The sequence below is a fragment of the Phodopus roborovskii genome, unplaced genomic scaffold, assembly GCF_943737965.1.
Source record: "Phodopus roborovskii unplaced genomic scaffold, PHOROB, whole genome shotgun sequence".
In the NCBI taxonomy this organism is placed as follows: Eukaryota; Metazoa; Chordata; class Mammalia; order Rodentia; family Cricetidae; genus Phodopus; species Phodopus roborovskii.
In genome coordinates this window covers 1,604,615-1,625,555 of record NW_026125489.1, presented here as the reverse complement: position 1 = coordinate 1,625,555, position 20,941 = coordinate 1,604,615, and the positions used below count along the sequence as shown (strand labels likewise).

The following is a 20,941-nucleotide window of genomic DNA, read 5'->3' as shown; positions in this document are numbered from 1 at the left end:
GGGAGACACAGGAAAAGTCCTCTGCCCCTTCAGGGGAAAGGGGTGGGGTGGGAAGAGAGCAGAAGTGGGTGGAGCCTTTCCTTTAAAGACCCAGGGTGCGTACTTCTGAGTGAGAGTGGCCAGGTTTGCCTGGGCTAAGACGCCTAGGCCTGGAGGTCATGGGGTAGGAGAAACAAGCCTCTGAGCAGAGTTTCTCCACGGCCTCTGCTTCCGTTTCCGCTTCTGGGTTCTTGCGTTGGCTTCCCTTCACGATAAACTAAAAACTATGAGCCAAATAAACCCTTTCCCATGTTAGAGTTTAGAGAGCAGTACCCTGGTGTTTCCGGGCCAAGGAATGCCTTGGAAATCACACCGTGCAACAGATCACAGAGCAGGCCAGCGATGGCGGCGAGCAGTTTTTAAAGGGCACGCGTGCTGCTGGTGCTGAGTTGCTGAAGGAGGGGTTCGGTGGGGTGGGTGGGGTGGGTGGGGTAGGGGACCTGGTTCTTAACACCCACCCTACACGCTGCTTTATCGCAGCAATACGCATCCTAACAACGACACTGCCTGCATATCCTGGAAAGGGGTGGGGCTCATGAGCCCTCCACCTGTGACAGCCACTAATGGACCCAGTCTCGCCAGTCACAGCTACTTAAAAAATTCGCTGGGGATGGTGAAACACAACCTCCCCGCTCCAATCCTTGTATTCTCTCTCCCCCTTCTTCTGTGCTATTCTGTTAAACCTGGGATTTGTGAGGAGAAAAAAAACCAAAAAAACAAACAGAAAACAAATAGCAACAGCAAAACAAGCCCATGGCTATCCAAGTAAAGCAAGCGGTATTTTGGGGTGTACCTGGTGCCAGCTGCCTCATCCTAAGTCAGGATGCGAGGCAGCAGCCCCACGGGCTTCCTGAAGTCCCTCTTCAGAATAAGGCGTTCACAAGGTCGGCAGTTACACATTGTTAGAGGGATACCCTGAGAAGGGAAAAAAATGGAGTTGCAAGCAGTTTACATCAGCCCTAGAAACAGGAGCTTCTTAATGAAAAATAGAAACCTAATTTTGCAAGGATTTAACCCAGGACAAACAGGACCTTCTTCCTTTTTTTTTTTTTTTTTTTTTTTAAAGATTTATTTATTATGTATGTTCTGTCTGCATTTATCCCTTCAGGCCAGAAGAGGGCACCAGATCCTATTACAGATGGTTGTGAGCCATCATGTGGGCACTGAGAATTGAACTCAGGACCTCTGGAAGACCAGCTAGTGTTCTTAACTACTGAGCCATCTCTCCCACCCCAGACAGGACCTTCTTAATTACAATTGGAAATCTTAACTTTCGAGGACTTAGCTTGGGACAAACAGGAACTTTATCTGTCTCAATGGCAAACAGAAGCCTTAACCTACAAGGAATATTTTTCTTGTTTTGGTCTCCCATTAACTTTCTAAATGTGTTGTTCTGTTTTGGTCTCACAGTTCCCCAGAGCCCTGGAGATGTCGACATCTCAGGTGAGACTGAGCATCCAATAACCACTTATCCTCAGCAGTTATCAGTTCTGTGTCTCTACAGTTAGCCACTGCCCGCTGCAAAAAAGCAGTTTCTGAGACCAAGGATGACGGGGACAATAAAATGTAGGCATGAGTTTTGGAAGGCAATTTGAGAAAATGGAGTGATGAGGTCATGATGCTGTCTGTGAGACCAGGAGTTTGGGTGGAAGAAAGTCAAAATAAAAAGGCACCGGATACGAAATAAGAGAAAGAGCCCAGGATTTTCTCTGCAGAGCACCCAGCTGACACACCCCACCTCACCAAGCAGTATGAGCTGAGTGAAGCCTGCCAGGACTCCACCAGACATGGCTACATCAGAGAGACAGTTAGTGCTGCTGTAAAGTCAAACTAGACCCTGAACTCATCTGGCCCAGAGAGGAAAAGTCCCAATACCAGCAATTCAAGAGAATACGTTCCGATTATCGTAGCTTCATGTACAGGGCCACTGAGGCCTTTTACTCATACGTAGTAACAGTGACTCAACGCCAGCAGCCATGTCATCACCAGGTACCAGATGGGACGTGCGCGCCCTCAGGATCCCCATCACGGTCGGTTCTCTGTAGCGCTGTCTCTCTTGTCCTCGTCAGAGGTGATCTTCACTCCCCATCCTTGCAAGAATAAATCTCTGCGCAAATCTCTCCAATGGGAGCTGTTCTGTGATTTCTGCGCCATTCTTCGGCCCCAATCTGCTGAGGTACTCTTCCAGCGCCAACCCCTAACAGTAATTCCTCCCTTATGCAGGCAAGGTTCTGGGTGCACAGCGGAGGCTCAGTTGCATGGCTTATTGCCCAGGACAAGGACTACCCAACTGATGCCAGGGCTGCTCCCGTTCCAACCCCCTTTCCCTAAGTGCTACTTTCCGAGGTTGTAGTGCATAGTCCAGTCTGTGGGCCACTCTGGTGATTCCCTTGCACTCTAGTCCAGACTCATTCATCAGGAAGCTTGCCACTCTATACCTCGTAGATGAAGACAGCCACCAGCAGACACTGCTCCACCCTCAAATGAGCAGCCAGAGTCGAATGCCTCTTTACCCACAGCAAGAAGACATACCTTTGCATACCCCCATTCACTGTGGGATGGGAGTGTAAGCTGGCGTGGCCACTATGGAAATCACAGTGTTTCTTAAAAAGCTAAAAAGAGACTTACCATACAACCCAGACATACCACTTCTGGGTCAAAGGATTTGGTATCCTACCACAGAGATAGCTTCACACTCGTGTAATCGCTGCTCTATCCACAACACCGAGGGAACAGAATCAACCTAGATGTCCACCAACGGGCAGATGATGGAAATGGTGCCTGTCCCGCGGCTGTGCCTGGACGCCCACTCTCTCCAGGCGGGACGAAGGCAGGGGAGGTAGCTGTGTTTTTATGGCTAGTCCTGAGCGGGACATTTGAAGAGAGGGTGAAGGCCGGCGAAGGGGTCTGGTCAGGGAGCCCACCCAGTTCAGCCCACCCAAAGCGCAGGGAATCCGTGACTCCGTCTGACCATCTAGGGGGAAGGAGGGTCAGCTTTGGACGATAAGAGCTTCCCAGGGTCCTAACCTGAGATGCTCGGTTCGTTCATCCGTTCACCCCCGTCCACCCACGCACCCGCACCCAGGCTTTAGGAAACCCCTAGGAAGCGTGGTGACAAACAAAACGAGAAACAGGGGCTCTTGCAAAACCGCAGATCCCTGCCTTCAGGAGGCTCACAGGGGCAGGCATTCATCAACCAAGCCGGTGGAAGACCGGCTTGCTCCGGGTTGCTCCACTCCCCGGGCGGGGCGGGGGGGGGGCTCAGAGCGAGCTCCTGGCTCCGCCCGGCCGTCGGGGGGCGCTGGCTCCTCCGGGACGGCGGGGGGCGCTGCGGGCCGTGCGGCGGGGGGCGCTGCCTCCTCCGGGACGGCGGGGGGCGCTGCGGGCCGGGCGGCGGGGGCGGCCCGGGCCGGCGCGGCGAGCGGCTCGGCGGATGGAGAGTCTGGCCGCGGCCGGCGGCGCCGCCTCCTCGTCGGGCCGGGCACGGCGGGCCGGGGCCTTTGTGTGAGGCGGCGGCGGCGATGGTGCTCGGGCCCCGTGGAGCCGGGTAAGCGCTGCTCCTGGCCGAGCCGGACTCCCGCTCGCTCGCTCGCTCGCTCGGCCTTTTCCGTCGCCCTGGCTGGGCGCGCCCGGCCGGTGTCCCCAGCCGGCTCTCTCTCCCTCCCGGCGGCCGGGCCGCGGCTCTCGGGCCTCGCCTCGGCCGGATCCCGCGGCGCCCGGCCTGGATCGCCCCGGGGCAGCGCGCGCTGTGTGGGGCGGCCGAGGGGTCCCCTCCCCGCGCCGTGCGCCCCAGCCCAGTCCGGCCCCTGCCTTGGCGGAGAGGAGGGGACCGCGGCGCCGCCAGACCATTGGGACGCACTCCTTGCAAGTTGCAAGTCTGACCGGGGAGCCGGACCCTCACACCGTGGATGAGTGGCCGCCAGGGCCCGGGGACGCGGGGCTTGGTGCCCAGGGATACTCGGACGAGTGCCGGGCCCCGGGAAAAGTTGGGGATTGCTGGTGCGGTGGAGAAACGGGCGAGTTGTGAGACGCACAAGCATGCGACTAGCTGGCTGTTCTTCCGAGGTGCCTGGGAGCCCACAGCGGGGAAAGTATTAAAAGGGCTTGAAGGGCGCTTTCCTGTGCCATGGATGTCTTTCCTAAGGCGTCCAGTTGTTAGTGTAAGTAAGGTTGGTAAGGAGAAGTGCAGCGTCCCTGAGTAATGCTAAATACCACAGTTGCGTTCGCTTGCTTTCTCCTCTGATGATGTGTTTGTTTAGCTTCATCTGCAGAATGCAGTAGCCTTGAGAAAGCAGCGTCCGGAACGGCTCCGGGAAGGGACAGAGAGAGGGTAGGCACATTGCCTAGGAAGGGCGAGGAGGGGATTCAAACTGGGTCTGGTGGCTCACACCTATATTCCAGCATTTGGGAGGTGGAGGGGCAGGAGGGTCATGAGTTCAGGGCCATCCTGTAGGAACAGAGCAATTTCACAGTCAGCCTGGGCTACGTGAGACCCCGCTTCAATCAATCAATCAATCAATAAATGAGGGAAAGGATAAAGAGTGTGGGGTTTATTTGGAGGCTTGAAAGGACAGCAGTGATAGGCAAAGTGCAACTCTGACCTCTTTCTCAGTAGCTAATGTAGCTTTGATATTGGTGTTCAAGTATATTTGTGCCATTTGCCATTGTGAGGGAAGATGATAGACTTTTAGTGACAAAAGAACCTTTATGTAGGAAGTTAATAAAGACAGGGGAGAGGCTTGTTCAGGAGCTCTTCCCCTCAGTTGGAAGGCGTCTAGCTTGATGCCTACTTCCCACAACACCCCTTTTTGTAGAATGTACAGTCTGGCTTCATAGCCCAGGCGGTCCTAGAACTCCTGATATTCCTGCTCTAGCTTACCAGCTGCTAAGATTATAGATACATGCTATCACACCTGGCCTCTTAGGTTTCTAAAAGTATTATTTTTGTTTTGTGTGTATGAATTTTTGTCTACATGTATGTAAATGTGTGTACAGGTAGAAGCCTGGCTGGAAGGAGATTGGGAAGTGAGCATAGGCCACACATACATACTCTGATTCATTGTAATCTCTAGTAGTCGGGTAACCGACCTATGCTCACTTTCCTAACCTCCTTCCAGCCACGATTTTCCCTGTCCATTTTCCTCACATTGTGCCTTGTGGTTCCGTTGCCTGAGGAGACCGGAAGAAGGTGTCAGATCTCCTAGAACTAGAGTTTTGGACATGTGGATGCTGGCCATGCACCTGGGTCCTGTGCGTGAACAGGAGACGCTCTTAATTGTTGAGCTGCCCGCAATCCATGCTTCTTAGATTTTCAAGACCAAGATAATTGATTTTTCTTTTTTTCTCATCAGTGTGGGGTTTTGTTGTGATGATTCTCTAGTTGGTTATAGATGCCGGGAGTGGATCATTCTCTGCCACTTGTTATCTTTGCCTTGAGTTCTCCTTGTCCAGTCACCCCTGCTCAGAGCCTCCTCTTAGGGATGTTTGGCTATCTTTTTTTTTTTTTTTTTTTTTTTTTTTTGTCTTGTCCACAGATTGACCTTGCTGATAGAGGCAACTTCCTAGGAGCTGCTAAAATGGGTATGAGAATCAAACTGCAAAGCACCAACCACCCCAACAACCTGCTGAAGGAACTCAACAAGTGCCGGCTGTCAGAAACCATGTGTGATGTCACTATCGTGGTGGGCAGCCGCTCCTTTCCTGCACACAAGGCCGTGCTGGCCTGCGCAGCCGGCTACTTTCAGAACCTCTTCTTGAATACCGGGCTTGATGCCGCCCGCACCTACGTGGTGGACTTCATCACGCCTGCCAACTTTGAGAAGATTCTGAGCTTCGTCTACACCTCAGAGCTTTTCACAGACCTGATCAACGTGGGGGTCATCTATGAGGTCGCCGAGCGCCTGGGTATGGAGGACCTACTTCGGGCTTGCCACTCTACATTTCCCGATCTAGAGAGCACCGCAGTAGCTAAGTCCTTGTCCAGTGATAGCCAGTCTGGTACCCTGAGGTGCCCTTCGGTGGATCCCACTCACTCCCTTGGGGAGCTCCGGGGGAGCGGGGAACATTTCGGCCCGGAGAGAAACTATGTGTTGCCTACTGATGCTGGCGGGAACTATAAAGAGGAAGAGAGGAGCGTTACCAGTGACACTAACCACAGCTTACCCCTGCCACAACTGCCCCTGCCACCAAAGACAGAAGGCCACGACGCCCCTGTTCCATTCACGTCTGTTCCTAGTATGGTGACCCAGCCAGTCCTGGGCAGTGTCGGCGCAGGCATCCAGACGGGCACGAGTTCTTGCCAGCCACACAAAGTTCAAAGCAATGGAGACTTCAGTAAGAACAACTTCTTCACCCCCGACGGCGCCATGGACATTACAACCGGGACCAATTCCTGTTTGAGCAATAGTGAACACTCCAAAGATCCGGGCTTTGGGCAGGTGGATGAGCTCCAGCTGGAGGACCTGGGGGACGATGATTTGCAGTTCGAGGACCCAGCTGAAGAGATTGGGACAGCTGAGGAGGTGATCGAGCTGAGCGACGACAGCGAGGACGAACTGGCGTTTGCTGAGAGCGACAACCGGGAGAATAAGGCCATGCCCTGCCAGGTATGCAAGAAAGTCTTAGAGCCCAACATTCAGCTGATACGGCAGCACGCTCGGGACCACGTGGACCTGCTCACAGGCAACTGCAAGGTCTGTGAGACGCACTTCCAGGACCGAAACTCGCGGGTGACCCATGTCCTGTCCCACATTGGTATCTTCCTGTTTTCCTGTGACATGTGTGAGACAAAGTTCTTTACCCAGTGGCAGCTCGCCCTGCATCGACGGGATGGGATATTTGAGAACAACATCATTGTCCACCCTCACGAGCCACTCTCTGGGAAACTGGGTCTCTTCTCAGGGGCAGCCTCCCCTGAGTTGAAGTGTGCTGTTTGTGGGAAAGCATTGGCCAAAGATTTCCATGTGGTCCGAGGCCACATCCTTGACCATCTGAACTTGAAGGGCCAGGCCTGCAGCATCTGTGACCAGCGCCACCTCAACCTGTGCAGCCTCATGTGGCACACGCTCTCTCATCTGGGCATCTCCGTCTTCTCCTGCTCAGTCTGTGCCAGTAGCTTTGTGGACTGTTACCTTCTAGAGAGGCACCTGGCCGTGCACCAGAGCCTGGAGGACACCCTGTTCCGCTGCCACTTATGCAGCCAGAGCTTCAGGTCTGAGGCTGCCTACCGCTACCACGTGAGCCAGCACAAATGCAGCAGTGGCCTGGATTCACGGCCCGGCCTGGGGCTCCAACAGCTAGCCCTCCAGAAGCGGAAGCTGCCGGCGGAGGAGTTCCTGAGTGAGGAGCTGGCTTTGCAGGGCCAACCTGGGAACAGCAAGTATAGCTGCAAGGTCTGTGGCAAAAGGTTTGCCCACACAAGTGAGTTCAACTACCACCGGCGGATCCACACCGGTGAGAAGCCTTACCAGTGTAAGGTATGCCACAAGTTCTTCCGAGGTCGCTCAACCATCAAGTGCCACCTCAAGACGCACTCGGGGGCACTCATGTACCGCTGTACGGTCTGTGGCCACTACAGCTCCACCCTGAACCTCATGAGCAAACATGTCGGTGTGCACAAAGGCAGCCTTCCCCCCGACTTCACCATCGAGCAGACCTTCATGTACATTATCCATTCCAAAGAGACCGAAAAGAACCCGGACAGCTGACGGGAGCTCCCAGGTGCAGCCGGGATGGTGATTTTTCTAAAGGCCGCTGGTCCTTCCCCAGCTGATGCTACAGTCTTGCCTTGCTAGGAGTTCTGTTCTGTGTTGTGTTGAGAGAAGAAATAGCACATAAAGCTGTTACTGTTTTTGAGAGGCAACGGCCCTGTTACATTCACCTCCATGCCTACTTGCATTCTTCATTCTGAGGCTGGTTTTTTAGGATCTAGTCAAGTAGCCCTGTCAACCAGGTCCCCGTGGGTGGTTTCTCTAGTTTTAGTTTACTGATAGTTTTTATGCTGCTAAGAATCCGACCAAGAGCCTGGCTGGATAGTAGAGGCGGAGAGAGGTTTTTACTGTGGGCGCGACCGTCCGACCTCTGGCGGGACAACAGCTATGAGAAGGCTTGGGGAATGTGGTTGTGCAGAAGGGATTGGCAGCAGGGCAGGTCATCTGGGGGGTCCCACGCCCTCCTTAGCAGGGACAAGGTGTCAGGAGACGAGGGCAGCTCGGATCTCCTGATTGGACAGTGAAAATCTCTTGGCAGCTAGATCCAAACTGAGGGCCAGTCTTTCTGTCTAGGTTGGAAAGCTTTGGATGTCCCATGGTGTGGCCCGATGGGGAGCCTGGATGGATGGAAGAAGAGACTCCTCTTTCTCCTCATTTCCAAAGAAACATATTTTTTTTTTTTTTTTTTAAAGAGTATTTCCCTGGATGTCAAGCCTTCTGTCATGAGCAGAGAGGACAGACAGTCATCTGACACCTGGCCACCTCCTTAACCTTGTGTGGTCTCCTGGGCAGGAAGAGACCCCCTCAGACAGCAGCAATCTTGCCTTAATTCACATCGAGTCTCCCACTCAGGATGGTTCGACCCACAGCATGGATGAGAAGACCCTGCTAGGTGGTGGGTTTTGAGCCCACTGAGACGAAAGGAGTGCGAGTGACTGATGATACTTAGCTCTGTGTGTGCTCTCTGACTGTCCCACTCTGGTCCTTGTTTACTTGGTGGAAACAGTCTGGGAGCTGGGACTGCATCGCCTCCAGGTGGCGCTCTTGGGTGGTAGCTGGCTTAGGCCTTCCAAATGTGGCTGTTGGGCTCCTTTTCTTAGTCTTTGAAGGGGCCTTGTCCAACATCGGCTGGAGGAGAGGACCCTTGATCTTGCATACTTAGAAGATGGCACTTCAGTAGCTCCTACTACCTCACCCTGCTCAGGTGAGCTCTGAGAGTCCCTAATTTTGGGCCCAGCCACTGACGCTGCCCCCTGGTGGGACTCAGCAGCACCCTGGGCTGTCCATAAGCAAGTGTTTTTATTAACTCACAAAGCCTTTTTAGACATTAGTATTTATTTGTTGTTGTTTTGTTTTGTATACATATTACCCAGTATCTCTTCTCAGTAAGTGACTTTAGGAAAACTAGTTTCTCTCAAGCAAGGAACTATATTCCACCAGATGGATGTGCTGTGGATTTGGAACATAGAGTGTAAACTATGAGAGAATGTCCCAGGCATTTTAAAGAGCACATTTTCGTTTTTCCAGGTGTTTTTTCTAGCAGAAAAAATCTAGATCAAGTCACATGAAGAAGGTTTCTGCACGGTTTTTTATCCTTCCATCTTAGGGAGCCTCCTGTCCATATATGTTAAGACACAGAGGCAAACCAAAGCTGTATCCTTGTTGGGCCAGCTGCCTCTTTCCCTAGCCTTGAACTGAGAAAGCCTGTGCGTTAATGCTCAGGGCATCCTAGTGGGCTCCAATGATAAGGATGAGACAGCGGCCAGTCAAAGGCTGCCTTTCACTATCTAAACTTGTGACAGTTTTGTCAGGAAACCATTGCTGTGATGTGTAGCAAGCTACAATTATGTATCTGCTGCGCTTTCCAAGACTGCTGGTGAGGACTGAGTATGGACGGCTGATCTGGAAGGGGCGGCATTTACCAGCCCTCAGCCAGGCTGCTGAGAGTGTGTTGAGAAACCCTTTTTCTAGTGTATGGCATCGTAGATGCTGGGCGGTCTGTCTACTTAACCTGAAACTGTGAAGTTTTCCCTTTTTGCCATAAACCAAAAAGTTTGAAGTTTTGCCCTTTGAACACTAAAAACCGTACCCTCTGATCCTTCGAGGCTAGTTGATCAGGGAGGTCCATCGGTCCCAGTCAGACATGTAGCACGTGGAGCAGAGGCTCATGGTCCAGACCACGCTTCGGTGGGTAGCCCCACACTCTGACCTGTCTCCCTTTCTGTGGGAAGTTGTGTTTGCTTTCTCCGGAGCTAGTTCATCTTCATCCTTCTCTTGAATTGATTTACTTGAAACATTACATGGTAGTGACGTGTACTTAAGGCTACCAGGTGGAAGGTGATAACTCTTATTTTGCATTTTTAGTTTTTAACTTAACTATCTGATTCCGCTTTCTCCTCCCTTTTGGATTCCTGTTTAGCCCTAGCCCCTGCTGTCTCTTTGACCCTTGAATGTTCCATCTTGGCCTGTTCCCCGACTCCCCCTTTTTGATCTGTACACAGTTTTCAGCAGTCATTAGGGATGTCTAAAGCCAAGCTCGGACATTCCTAGCTTGTTTCCTAAGGGAAATTGTAATGCTGGCGTGGCATGTTGGCATACACTACACGGCATGAACTGCTTATGGCCAGAGGACAGGATGTGTCCTTGCGTACCAGTGACCCCTGATGGCTCAGTGGTGCCGCACACGGGCTGGGAGCTCTGCCTAGTGAACCCAGTACCCGGTTCTGAGTTTTGAGGTTCTGCGGAGCCCTGCAGTTCACCTTAGTCAGGAAGAAATGAGGTGGAATTCGTGGGGGGGGGGGTCAGATAACCCTAAGGACCAGGAAATAGGTAAGAACTACATTTTACTTTATTGTGACATATCCACAGCCCCTTGTCTACAGGGCAAGCCTGTACGCTTCAGTACTTTATTTACCCAGGCAGGATTTTGCTACTGACCGTCTTCCTTCTCTGGCTTCCTGCTGTGCTGTGTCCACCAGACCCTAGACTACTCAATTTTGAAAGTTAATTTAAATCCCTTTATGGATGGACACTGAGTTTGTTGGCATGGGAGGGGGCCCCATGAATTGGTCTCTGCCTATTTGGGGGTACCCAATGTCCTCTCCCCTAAACCTTGCACCGAGTGAGTGAGAAAGTGGTGCCCAACATTCGCTTCAATGTGATTAGACATCATAATCAATGTCAGAACGAAGATGACACTTGTGATGATGTTTCGACACCTTCCCTCTGTCTGTCCCACCCTCCCCCACCTGGAGTAGCTCAAGTCTCTTCTGAAGCAGAGAACTGCTCCTGTCTAACTCCTTCCATTAAATTAAGAAGTACTGACCTCCTAATATTTAAGTGTTTACTATCTGCTGTAAAGTTTTGTATATTTTGTAAACCTTTTTCCCCAAATAGTAGACGTCTAAAATCGTACATCTGATTCTTTTATATCCCATTGTTCAGCACAAAGTGTGGTTTTTATTTAGAATAAAAAAGAAAAAGGAAATTGAAGTGGGAGTTTTGTTTTGTATGCTTGTTTGTTTTTTTCCACATGCCTGCACATTTGCTCAGGCCTGGAGTTCAGACATCTGGCTGTGCCTGGCCTCAGGAGCTCACACCAGCCCAGCAGATGCCAGGATTATTTCAGGCAGCGCATGGTGTTTTCCTGCAGCTGGAATTCCCCAGGACTGGCTTGTTGACTGTTTTGTAGCGGGATTTGAAGTCCAGCACTCAGTGTCTCAGCGATTTTTCAGCCTGGAGAGAGAAAACACTGGATCTCTGTACAGGTCCCAGCGCAGAGCCAGGAAGCAAGGCTTCTTGTCTGAGTGGGAGGCAGATGGATGGGGGAGAGGAAGATAGATAGATACTAGTGTTTTCCCTCAGAACATGGCCATTGGTCCACTTGGTCCTGAAGCCTGAGGCCTGGCCAATCATTGGCTTCATAAGTGTCTGCTAAGCAAGACAGTGTTGTTGTAGTCAGTATATCTGTGCTATATCTATCTCTTCCATGGGTGGGAAGGCTCCCAGGAGATCACTGAGCGACACCTTGTCTCAGGGCGGTGGCTTCTGTGGTTACTGAGGTACTAGATGTGTACAAGCGCTTACATCACGGGTCCGGGCATCAGGACTTACCGTGCATTTGTAAATGGGGACAAGTGAAGAAGGCCTTTTTAATGCATTTTCTGCATTATTTGATTAAATTTTTACTGTGCCTTAAGTAGCAACAGACTTCTAGGTCAAGCCAGGCAGTGGTGGCACATGCCTGTAGTTCCAGCACTTGGGAGGCAGAGGCAGGCGGATCTCTTGAGTTCGAGTTCAGCTTGTTCTACAGAGTGAGTTCTAGGACTACACAGACCCCCTATCTCAAGCCCCTCCCCCCCAAAAAAGAATTCTGGGTCAAAAAGCTGTTAGCTCTGCTCCTGTGTAGCTGCCTGTAACCTAAGACCCTTTTAGTTTTAGAACCAGTGAGCAGAGTCAATATTGGTTTTTCCTTACACATTTGACAGTGCATAGGCCATTGGCGCATGTGAGGAATTTGTTAAGTATAGGTTGAGGTTTCTGAAAGCAAAAATGGTTTAACAGATAGTTCCTTGGAGCCAGTCCAGTCAGTGATGAGCTTGAGGGTCAGTAAAAAAGGGCGCAGGGGGGCGCAATTGATGAAGACATCTGATGTTGACCTTTGCACATGCACACATGGGAATGAGCCCGAGAGCACGCAGGCACGCACGCACACACGCACACATTCCAGGTACACTCACTGCTGGTGAGCAGAACCAGAGAGATAGTGAAGAGATGAAACTATGGGGCACCCATTTCTGGAGCAGATTGGGTGTTGCAAGTCCATCGCTCGCTCTCCACATGGTGTCTGGAGGCCAGACCCAAGGCTGAAGCTGGAGTCTGAAGCTCTTATACTGGCTCTCTCCATCACGCCATTTCCCAAGTCTGGTAACCAAATGAGTCTTTGCCAGAGGCCACTTGTTAACAAGAGGAAATCTTATCTATAGTGTTAATAGACAGGGAAACTATAAAAAGGCTTGGCTAGAGAGAACTTACTGTAGAGTCCTGGAAATGGGGAAGCCAGTCCCTGACCGTCCCTCTCCCTACAGGGGACAAAGGCAGAGACAAAGTGAAAGCCCCTGAGACTGGCTGTGATCTGGGAGATGGGGTGTGGTGGGGTCACTTACTGGTGGAGGTGGGGTACCCTAGGTTCCAAGCCGGCAGGTCATTAGTGAGGAGGCCTCTGCTTTGGGGAGGAGGAGCAGGGTGGATGGGGAAGGGGGAGGACCCCACAGGGAACTGGAGCCACGTTTCCTGGATGGCTGGGTGGAGGGGCCGTCCTGCTGAGCCAGCCACAGGGTGCCTGCCTAGGACCCAGCTGCCGGGCTCTAATCCACCCCCCCCTTCACTTATCAAACTCGATAGGGAACATCCTGCAGAAGCCTCCCAGGGCCTTGACCTCTGACCTCTTGTCCTCACATCTTGCAGAGTTAGCTGGAAGACCAACAAGCTCACAAACACGAAAGCAAAGTTTTGCAAGGTTCCTGCGGGGATGATTCTTTCCGGCCAGGGTGATTTATGAAACAAGGGCATCTAGTTCCCTCTGCAGAAGGTCCGCTCCCTTCCCTGCCTTCCTAAACGCAGCTGGAAGAGCACAGCTCTCAGAGATTCCCAGCACGACTGTCTCTGCTGTTTATTTCACACACGCACCCCTGCAGTTGTGTGGCCTTTTAGCCAAGGGGACCCAAACAAATGGCACACCACCAAGGGAGGCCCCAGACTACCCTTCCCAGCCCTCCTCCCTGCCCCTCCCCCAGATCCAGACTCCCGTTACTGATGGAAGAAGAGTCTGGAATCTTCCTCAGCTGGCTATGGTGTTCGGAGGCGGAGAGGACGCCTGAGAGTTCCGGGTGGGGTGGGGGTGGCCATCTGCAGCGGGCAGGCTGCCCTCTTTAGTGATTACGATGGAGTGCTGGGTGGACGAGGAAGAGCGAGCCGCGCCTCCGGCCGCTCTGGCCTGCTCCTTGGGAAGGTAACGGACCACGATGCTCAGCAGCCGGCCCCGGAAGCTGGGGCTGAGAAAGTTGTAGAGGATGGGGTTGGCCACGCAGTGCAGCATGGAGAAGCAGTCGATGATTTCGTAGAAGAAGTAGAGCAGGCTGACCAGGTGGCAGTGCAGGAAGATGTGGGTCGCGTTCAGGGTGAGCAGCAGCATAGTCACATGGTAAGGCAGCCAGCAGACGGCAAAGACGGCTATGTACGCCCACAGCAGCAGGCAGTGGCGCCGGCTCTCCGGCCGTCCTTGCTTCCGAAGCCGGCAGGCTGTCAGGATGTTGAAGACTGCAATGAGGGGGAAGGGCAGTAGGAAGCCCAGAATGGTAGCAGACAGGGCCACCGCCAGGGCCCACGTGCTGTACGTCTCGAAAGGCGCTAGGAAGAGGCACATGGGCTCAGAGCCGTCCATCAGCTGGATGTGTACCACCTCAGGCAGCGGGATGATGGCCGAGAGGACCCAGACCCCGGCGCACACAGCCCTCCGCACCCGGTGCTGGTGGCGCTGCCAGGAGGGAGAGGGGTTGTCGAGACTGACATAGCGGTCAATGCTCAGGCACGTGAGGAAGAAGACGCTGCTGTACATGTTGGCAAGGTAGAAGTAGTGAGTGAAACGGCAGGAGAAGCTGCCCCAGAGCCAGGTGTAGTCCAGCATGACCTCCAGCATCCAAACGGGCAGGGACAGGACGATGCCCAGGTCGGCGATCGCTATGTTTAGGACGTACAAGTTCAGCAGCCCCGCCCGGCCCGAGCGGCGCCAGTTCACACAAATCACCAGGACGTTCTCCACTAACCCTACCACAAAGATGGCCAGGTAGAGGACAAAGAGGACGACTTGTTTGGCATTCTCGTTGAGTTCCGTGTGGCAATCAGAGAAGGTGTGGTTGAAAACGTGGAGCAGTTCTGTCCAGTTGTGGACCTCTCCAAAATCTTTGCCAGGTGCTAAAGTCGGGCTGGGCCCAGGGCTGGGTTTGACCGACATGAGGACCAGCTAATGCCTGTTGGGAAAGAAGGGAGGGTTGTAAAAGAAAGTGGAGAGTTCCCCCAAGGCAGTCTCTGTCCCCACAACTAAAAGCCACAGGAGCTAGGGGAAATATGGGAGATTCTGGAGCTGAAGAGAAGCAGACCGAGTAAGTTTGACCCAAGAACAAACATTTTGTAGGAACATCACTGTTATATGTTCCCATGGAAGTTTCTTACCCAGCATTGGCAGGTGCCGGCTCACCACTGACCCCCAACTAATACTAATTCAGTGCGGTTTTCACTCGGGTCTTAGGAGTGGGATACACAGACACACAGACAGGCAGACACCCACCCCTCAGACCTCTGAGTCACCCCTGGGAAAGCCCTTTGTCTTCAGTCCCTGCCTGCTGTCTTCCCAGGGAGAGGACGGGCTCACCTGGATTCCTCCTGGGAGTGGGTATCCTGGAGAGCCTGTGGATGGAGCTGTTAGCTGTCCGGAGGATGTGGAACCCACTTTGCTTTCTGCCTTCACGCAGCTCTGCTCGCCTGTTGGAAGTAGCTATCACTGTGGGAGAGGGCTGGGCTGGGGTTTTTCCTGTATTCTCCCAATCCAGTCCAAGGGGGCAGGATGTCCTAGAAAGACTGGCAGTGTGTGTGTGTGTGTGTGTGTGTGTGTGTGTGTGTGTGTGTGGTGGGGGAGTCAAACTGCAAGCACTGACACCCAGCCTTGGCAGCCGTATGAGTCGGTCTCCGTAAGCCCTAGTTCTTCCCACCTCTGCAAAATGGGGGCAACAACAGTATCTAGTGAAAGTGAGGTCTCAAGGCAAAAAATTAATTAATCACTTAATTAACTAATTAAAACCAGGCAAAGATCTCGTGGCAAACGTCTCTTTCCTTTAAGAAGCGGATGTGTGTGTTTTACAGGCATGTGTTTGTTTTGCCTGCATGTACATGGATGCACCATGTGTGCCTGCTGACTGAAGAACTTAGAAGAGGTTGGATCTCCTGGAACTAGAGTTATGGATGGTCGAGAGCCACCATGTGGGTGCTGGGACCCAAACCCGGGACTTCTGCAAGAGCAACAAGTGCTCCTAACTATTGGGTCATCTGGACAGGTGGTGGTGGCGCACACCTTTGACCCCAGCATTCGGGAGGCAGAGGCAGCTGGATCTCTGAGTTTGAGGCCAGCCTGGTCTACAACACTAGTTCCAGGACAGCTGGGGCTGTTATACAGAAAAGCAAAACAAAAAAACAAACAACCACCACCACCAGGAGCAAAACTATTGAGTCATCTATCTCTTCAGCCCATGGCAAATGTCTTATATGAATACAGAAATGCATGTTTTCGTCTCTCCCAGTGGCTTAGAGCCTCACTCTCCCTGTGTGCCTTGAGTCTTTCTCAAGCAGAACTGGGGACTATAATACACACTGGAAATCACTCAGGCTTTTGCTTGTGGACCTCTAACTGTCACATTCACCCCGGTCACCCTCCAGAGGTGCAAGTCTGCCACTGTGGGAAGGATGAATTTCTCTACCCTCTATGGGGCCCAGAGGTTGCCTGTCTTACACCAGTCATGCTGCACCAGACAGGACCTGGGCCTGTTTTGTAGGATGTAGGGCTAATGGTGTGCTTAACCATTTTAAAGATTTTTGTTTTGTTTTTCAAGACCGGGTTTCTCTGTGTAGCTCTGGCTGTCCTGGAACTCACTCTGTAGACCAGGCTGGCCTTGAACTCAGAGATTCACCTGGATCTGGCTCCCTAGTAATGGGATTAAAGATGTGTGCCACTACCGTCTGGCTACAGATTTGCTTTTATTTATGTATACATATGTGTTTGAGTCTATACTATGTGTGTGCTGGTGCCTAACAGAGGCCAAAAGAAGGTGTTGGATCCCAGAGTCACAGGCTGTGAGTCACTCTCTCCATGTGGGTGTTGGGAACAAAACTCAGGTCCTCTGAAAGAGCAGTGGATGCTCTCTGGTGCTAAGCCACCTCTCCAGCCTCCAAATTAACCATTTTCAACTGTACAATTCAATGACATACAGTGCATTCCATGCTGGATAGTTTCATGTCAGCATAATACAAGCAGAAGTTTTCTGAGGAGGGAAACTCAACTGAGAAATGCTTTCATAAAATCTGGATGTAGGTCATTGTCTTAATTAGTGATTGATGAGAGAGGGCCCAGCCGTTGTGGGTGGAGCCATCCCTGGGCTGGTGGTCCTGGGTTCTATAAGAAAGCAGACTGAGCGAGCCGTGATGTGTAAGCCAGTAAGCAGCACCCTCCATGGCCTCTGCCTCCATTTCCTGTCCTGACTTCCACGTGGAAGCCAAATAACTCCTTTCCTCGACAAGTTGCTTTGGCCATGTTGCTTTATCCCAGCAGTCGTGACCCTAACTAACACACATGCACACCTTTTTCTAAGTCACTGTCCCAAGATCTTGACTTGGCCTCTCTTTGTTATTGTTTTGAGTGGCAGGGCAAACTTTATGGAACCTCTCTGCTCTGGCTTTTCCCCCGCCTGCATAGTCACAGTACCAGGGAGATGCCAGGTCCAGTGGGCAGTGGTGAGCTTTACCTTGGCTGGCAGGAGCCTCTCTGTGGGTGGTTTGCACACACTCTGGTGACCGCCGCCACACACGGAGGGTTGCTCCACAGGGTTTATGGGCACCCACTGCAAGTGTGACCACAGGTTCCCTTTTGTCTTTTTAGTGTGGCTGGTTTTCGGGATGGGTTTGTCAGCTTGTCACCCATCGTTGTGGCTGAGGGTTGCAGGTCAATGGTGGCATTAGTCATGTCTGGAGACTCGGTCTAGATACCACCACTCACCAAGTTGCACAAGAGGCATACTCCGGGCACGGTGCCCTCGGCAGGAACATTGTCAGTCCTGGTCTTCTTGCTACAGTACAGAACTGATTGGGGGTAGCAGGGGTGGGGTGCCCTCAGGCAGCAATGAACAGCTGCTTCTGCTTGGAACCCTTGCTGTGTTTCCCAGTGTCCTTGATGAGGACATGCTGCTTGGGCAATCCACACTGTTCTTGGGACACTTTCCTTAACATGTGGAATGCATTTCTTTTGTCCTTAGATGCGGAGGCCAGTGGGAGGCTATGGTCTTAACTGTGGCAGAGGCAGTAACCCAGCGCCAATCTGCTCTCTGCTTGTGCGACTTTGTTCCCAGGGCTCAGTTCACTTTTCAAGATGTGTTGACACTTACTTTCCTTTCGTGGTGGTGTAGTGTTTCCATTGTGTGTACCTACCACCTACATTGTATTTATTCACCCGAGGAAGGGTGAATTTTGCTAGTTAGTCTTTCATTGTGGTGAACCCATATAACATTTATCATCTAAATCATTGCCATGATAGTGTCACACACATCTCCATGGAGGAGACCACCTAAGTAGCCCTGCCTCGGGTGCTGTGTGCTGGCCTCCTCCTTCCTCTTCCTCTCTGCATTTGAAGCAAGAGGGAGTCCCAGGGACCCTTTCCAGCAGACCCTCAGAGGGACAGCTGCTCCGTTGGGAAGAAACGGGTGAGATTTATGTTTTTTCTTATCCTGTGTGTGTGTGTGTGTACACATATATGAGTGCATGAGTGTGTGCATGTGTGTATGCCTAAGCTCCTTGCCGTGTGTGTGTGTGTGTGTGTGTGTGTGTGTGTGTGTGTGTGTGTGTGTAGGCTCCTTGCCAGCCTGAAGCATACAGCTTTGCCTTAAGCAGCAAGAGTAGCCACCTTGAAACAATTCCTGGAAATTCACTTTCTCCCTCCCCTCCTAACTACACTTTTATTTTTTCTCCCAGAGTATAGACAAGACATTATAATCAACATTACAGAGGAAGGAAGGTAGGAAGGGAGAGATACTGAGAAATCTGATAAGCCTGGCAGCTTCTCAGAGTTGGTCTGGGCAAAGGGCTGTTGTTTTGACCCTGAAGAAAGGCTGAGACAGGCTGTCCCAGGATCCTGATTGACTTGCCTGGCCTGTGTGGCAGGGGCAGGTCACGGCAGTGACAAGGTCAGCAACGATCCAGCATGAGCTTCTGGATGTTCGGAGTGAGAAGCTAAGTGTGCTTCCAAAGCTGCTTGGCCCTCAGACTCCCAAAGAGTGGGACCCACCCCAGGTCCTTCGGTCTTCGTGCTCAGTTAGTCTCCAGGACACACGGTAGTGAAACCAGCTCCGGAATCAGACTCCATCTCACTCATTCTACTGAGTAGCTGTGCAAAGTGGGACAGGTCACTTAGGCTTTCAGTCTCCGTGTTTCTGTTTGCTAGGATGACACTACTCCCCTCACAGGACAGTAGACAGGAGATGTAAATGGTGTGAGCTTGCAAGCCACCCTCCCTGGCCTCGTCACTCACTAGTCATCTTTCTCTAAATCGGGTCAATATCAACCTCCTCTTCTAATTAGTTGTCTGGAGTTGCATTTCTCAGGTAGAGGGAAGGGACCATCCCCAAAGACCACTACCAGTTACCACAGAGGAGATGTGACAGGAGCAGCTAGCATAAATTGAATATTCACCATTTTTTTTAAAAGGTGAATATTATCATAGTAAAGACAATACACAGAGAAGTTAAGCTGCCCAGGTCACACTAAACTGGCAGGTCAGTAATCCTGTCTGGGTAACACAACAGCTTCAGATGTGAACCCCGGTAAAGTCCTCAAAGCACTCTCTGCATACATAAATTCCGTCTGCTATGACTTTTTTTTTTTTTTTTTTTTAAATCAGGGATTTCCTTAGATTCTGAAAGGGGTCTAAGATGTACAGATATTAAAAACGACTGTCCATGGACACCAGCTAGGTTGAGAAGATAGAGGGGGTAAGAAAAAATTATGTATGTATGTATGTATGTATATAAGTACACACACACACACACACACATATATGAAAAAAGAAAACAGGGACATATATACTCCTGGAGGTGTCACAGCCCCAGGAAGTGTCCCCAAGGCACCTGTGGGTTTGAGGTAGTCTGCAAAGGGGCCTGAGAAAGGGAGTCACCATTGCACCCCTCTGCATCCTCCCACAAGGTTAAGGACAGCTGTTTACTATTCTCTCCGCCATCCCGAGCAGGAAATGGGAAGGTGCAACTCCAGCAAAGGAAGAGGAAACTCAGGAAGATAAGAGCCCCACAGGGCACCAGATACCAGTTTCCCCTCCCCAACCATGATACCACCCAGAAGTCTCCCAGCAGGCTCTGCCTCTGTGTCCTCCTTCCTCCCCCAGGCTCCCCCAGGCTCCGTTCCTTTTCCAGCTTCCTGAACCTCCCCCAGCTGTTCTGTAGATGTGGTAACGCCAGAGCTTTGCAGTTCCCGCTAACTGTACCTTTCCCACTTCCTGTGGCCTTTGGTTTCTGTTTCCGCCACTTTGCAAAGAACATAGAGTCTTGGACTCCCCACAAGTTAGGGTTGGGAGGACTTGCTGAAGTCGTCTGGATTCTCACCTGTGATAAACGATGAGGAATGCAGAGGCTCGGGGTGGGGTGGGGGTTTCCTATCATCAGTCGCCGCCCAAAGGACAGGAGGAGGAAGACAGTCATCTACCTCAACTTTATTCACCTCTGCTGGATGCTGGGCCTGGGCAGGTGCCTAAAACACAGAAATGGTTGTCAGACCTTGTGTTGAGGGGTGGGGGCTCTAAGTTCAGCAAAGCTCTAGTGTCTAGCACACTCAGAACACCAGCTGATCTCCTTCAGTCCAATGAAACCAGGCTAGGCCTAAGATGGAGACTTGTAGACGGCTACCATTTTCCTCTGAGAATGACATCAGTTATTGAGCTATTTTGAGGCTCCAAGGGAAGGCGTTGCAGAGGCATGGGCCCTTCCTGGAGCCCTCTTAAGGAAGAGGTCAGATTGAGCCCACTAGCTCTGAGCAGTCAGGTCATGGTGTGTGCGTGTGATGAGAACAAGACCTCCGTTCCACGCTTCGCTGTCTTGGCTCTACTGAAGTGAGTCCCTAGCCAAGGAGCTTAGGCTGGCCTCGAACTTGGAATCCTTCTGCCTTTGTCTGCTAAGTATGGGAATTACAGTCACACGCTGCTGTATCCAGCTTGGTTCTAGGTCTTTGACGGGAAGAAGGGTGTGAATTCAGATGTGGGTTCTTGTCCCTGGTGTAGAAGGATGTTGTATCGTGAAGGGCTAGACACTCGTTGGAATAATCCTATGTAGCCCCAGACTTTTACCAGCTTTGGAACATGACAAATGCCTCGG

General features: G+C 51.8%; 2 protein-coding genes across 4 annotated transcripts in view; one reads left to right on the top strand and one right to left on the bottom strand.

Annotated features, from left to right (window-relative positions):
* The first annotated feature begins 3,435 nt into the window (after window positions 1-3,435).
* Window positions 3,436-20,941, top strand: part of Zbtb39 (zinc finger and BTB domain containing 39) — a 161,047-nt gene continuing 143,541 nt past the window's right edge. The window contains exons 1-3 of one of the 3 annotated variants that reach the window (XR_007833975.1): window positions 3,436-3,586; window positions 5,574-9,088; window positions 16,388-16,403. Coding sequence is in view for 1 of the 3 variants with exons in the window: in XM_051176083.1 (XP_051032040.1) it covers window positions 5,616-7,745 (2,130 nt within the window). In the remaining 2 variants the exon portion in view is untranslated. Of the gene's footprint in view, window positions 3,587-5,573; window positions 10,537-16,387; window positions 16,404-20,941 lie in introns of those variants that run through there. The other 2 variants (XR_007833974.1, XM_051176083.1) reach the window with 2 other exon arrangements.
* Gpr182 (G protein-coupled receptor 182) lies at window positions 13,487-14,773 on the bottom strand. The gene has a single exon (XM_051176084.1). It carries the CDS (start codon window positions 14,758-14,760, stop codon window positions 13,588-13,590), a length of 1,173 nt encoding a protein of 390 aa, XP_051032041.1. The 5' UTR covers window positions 14,761-14,773; the 3' UTR covers window positions 13,487-13,587.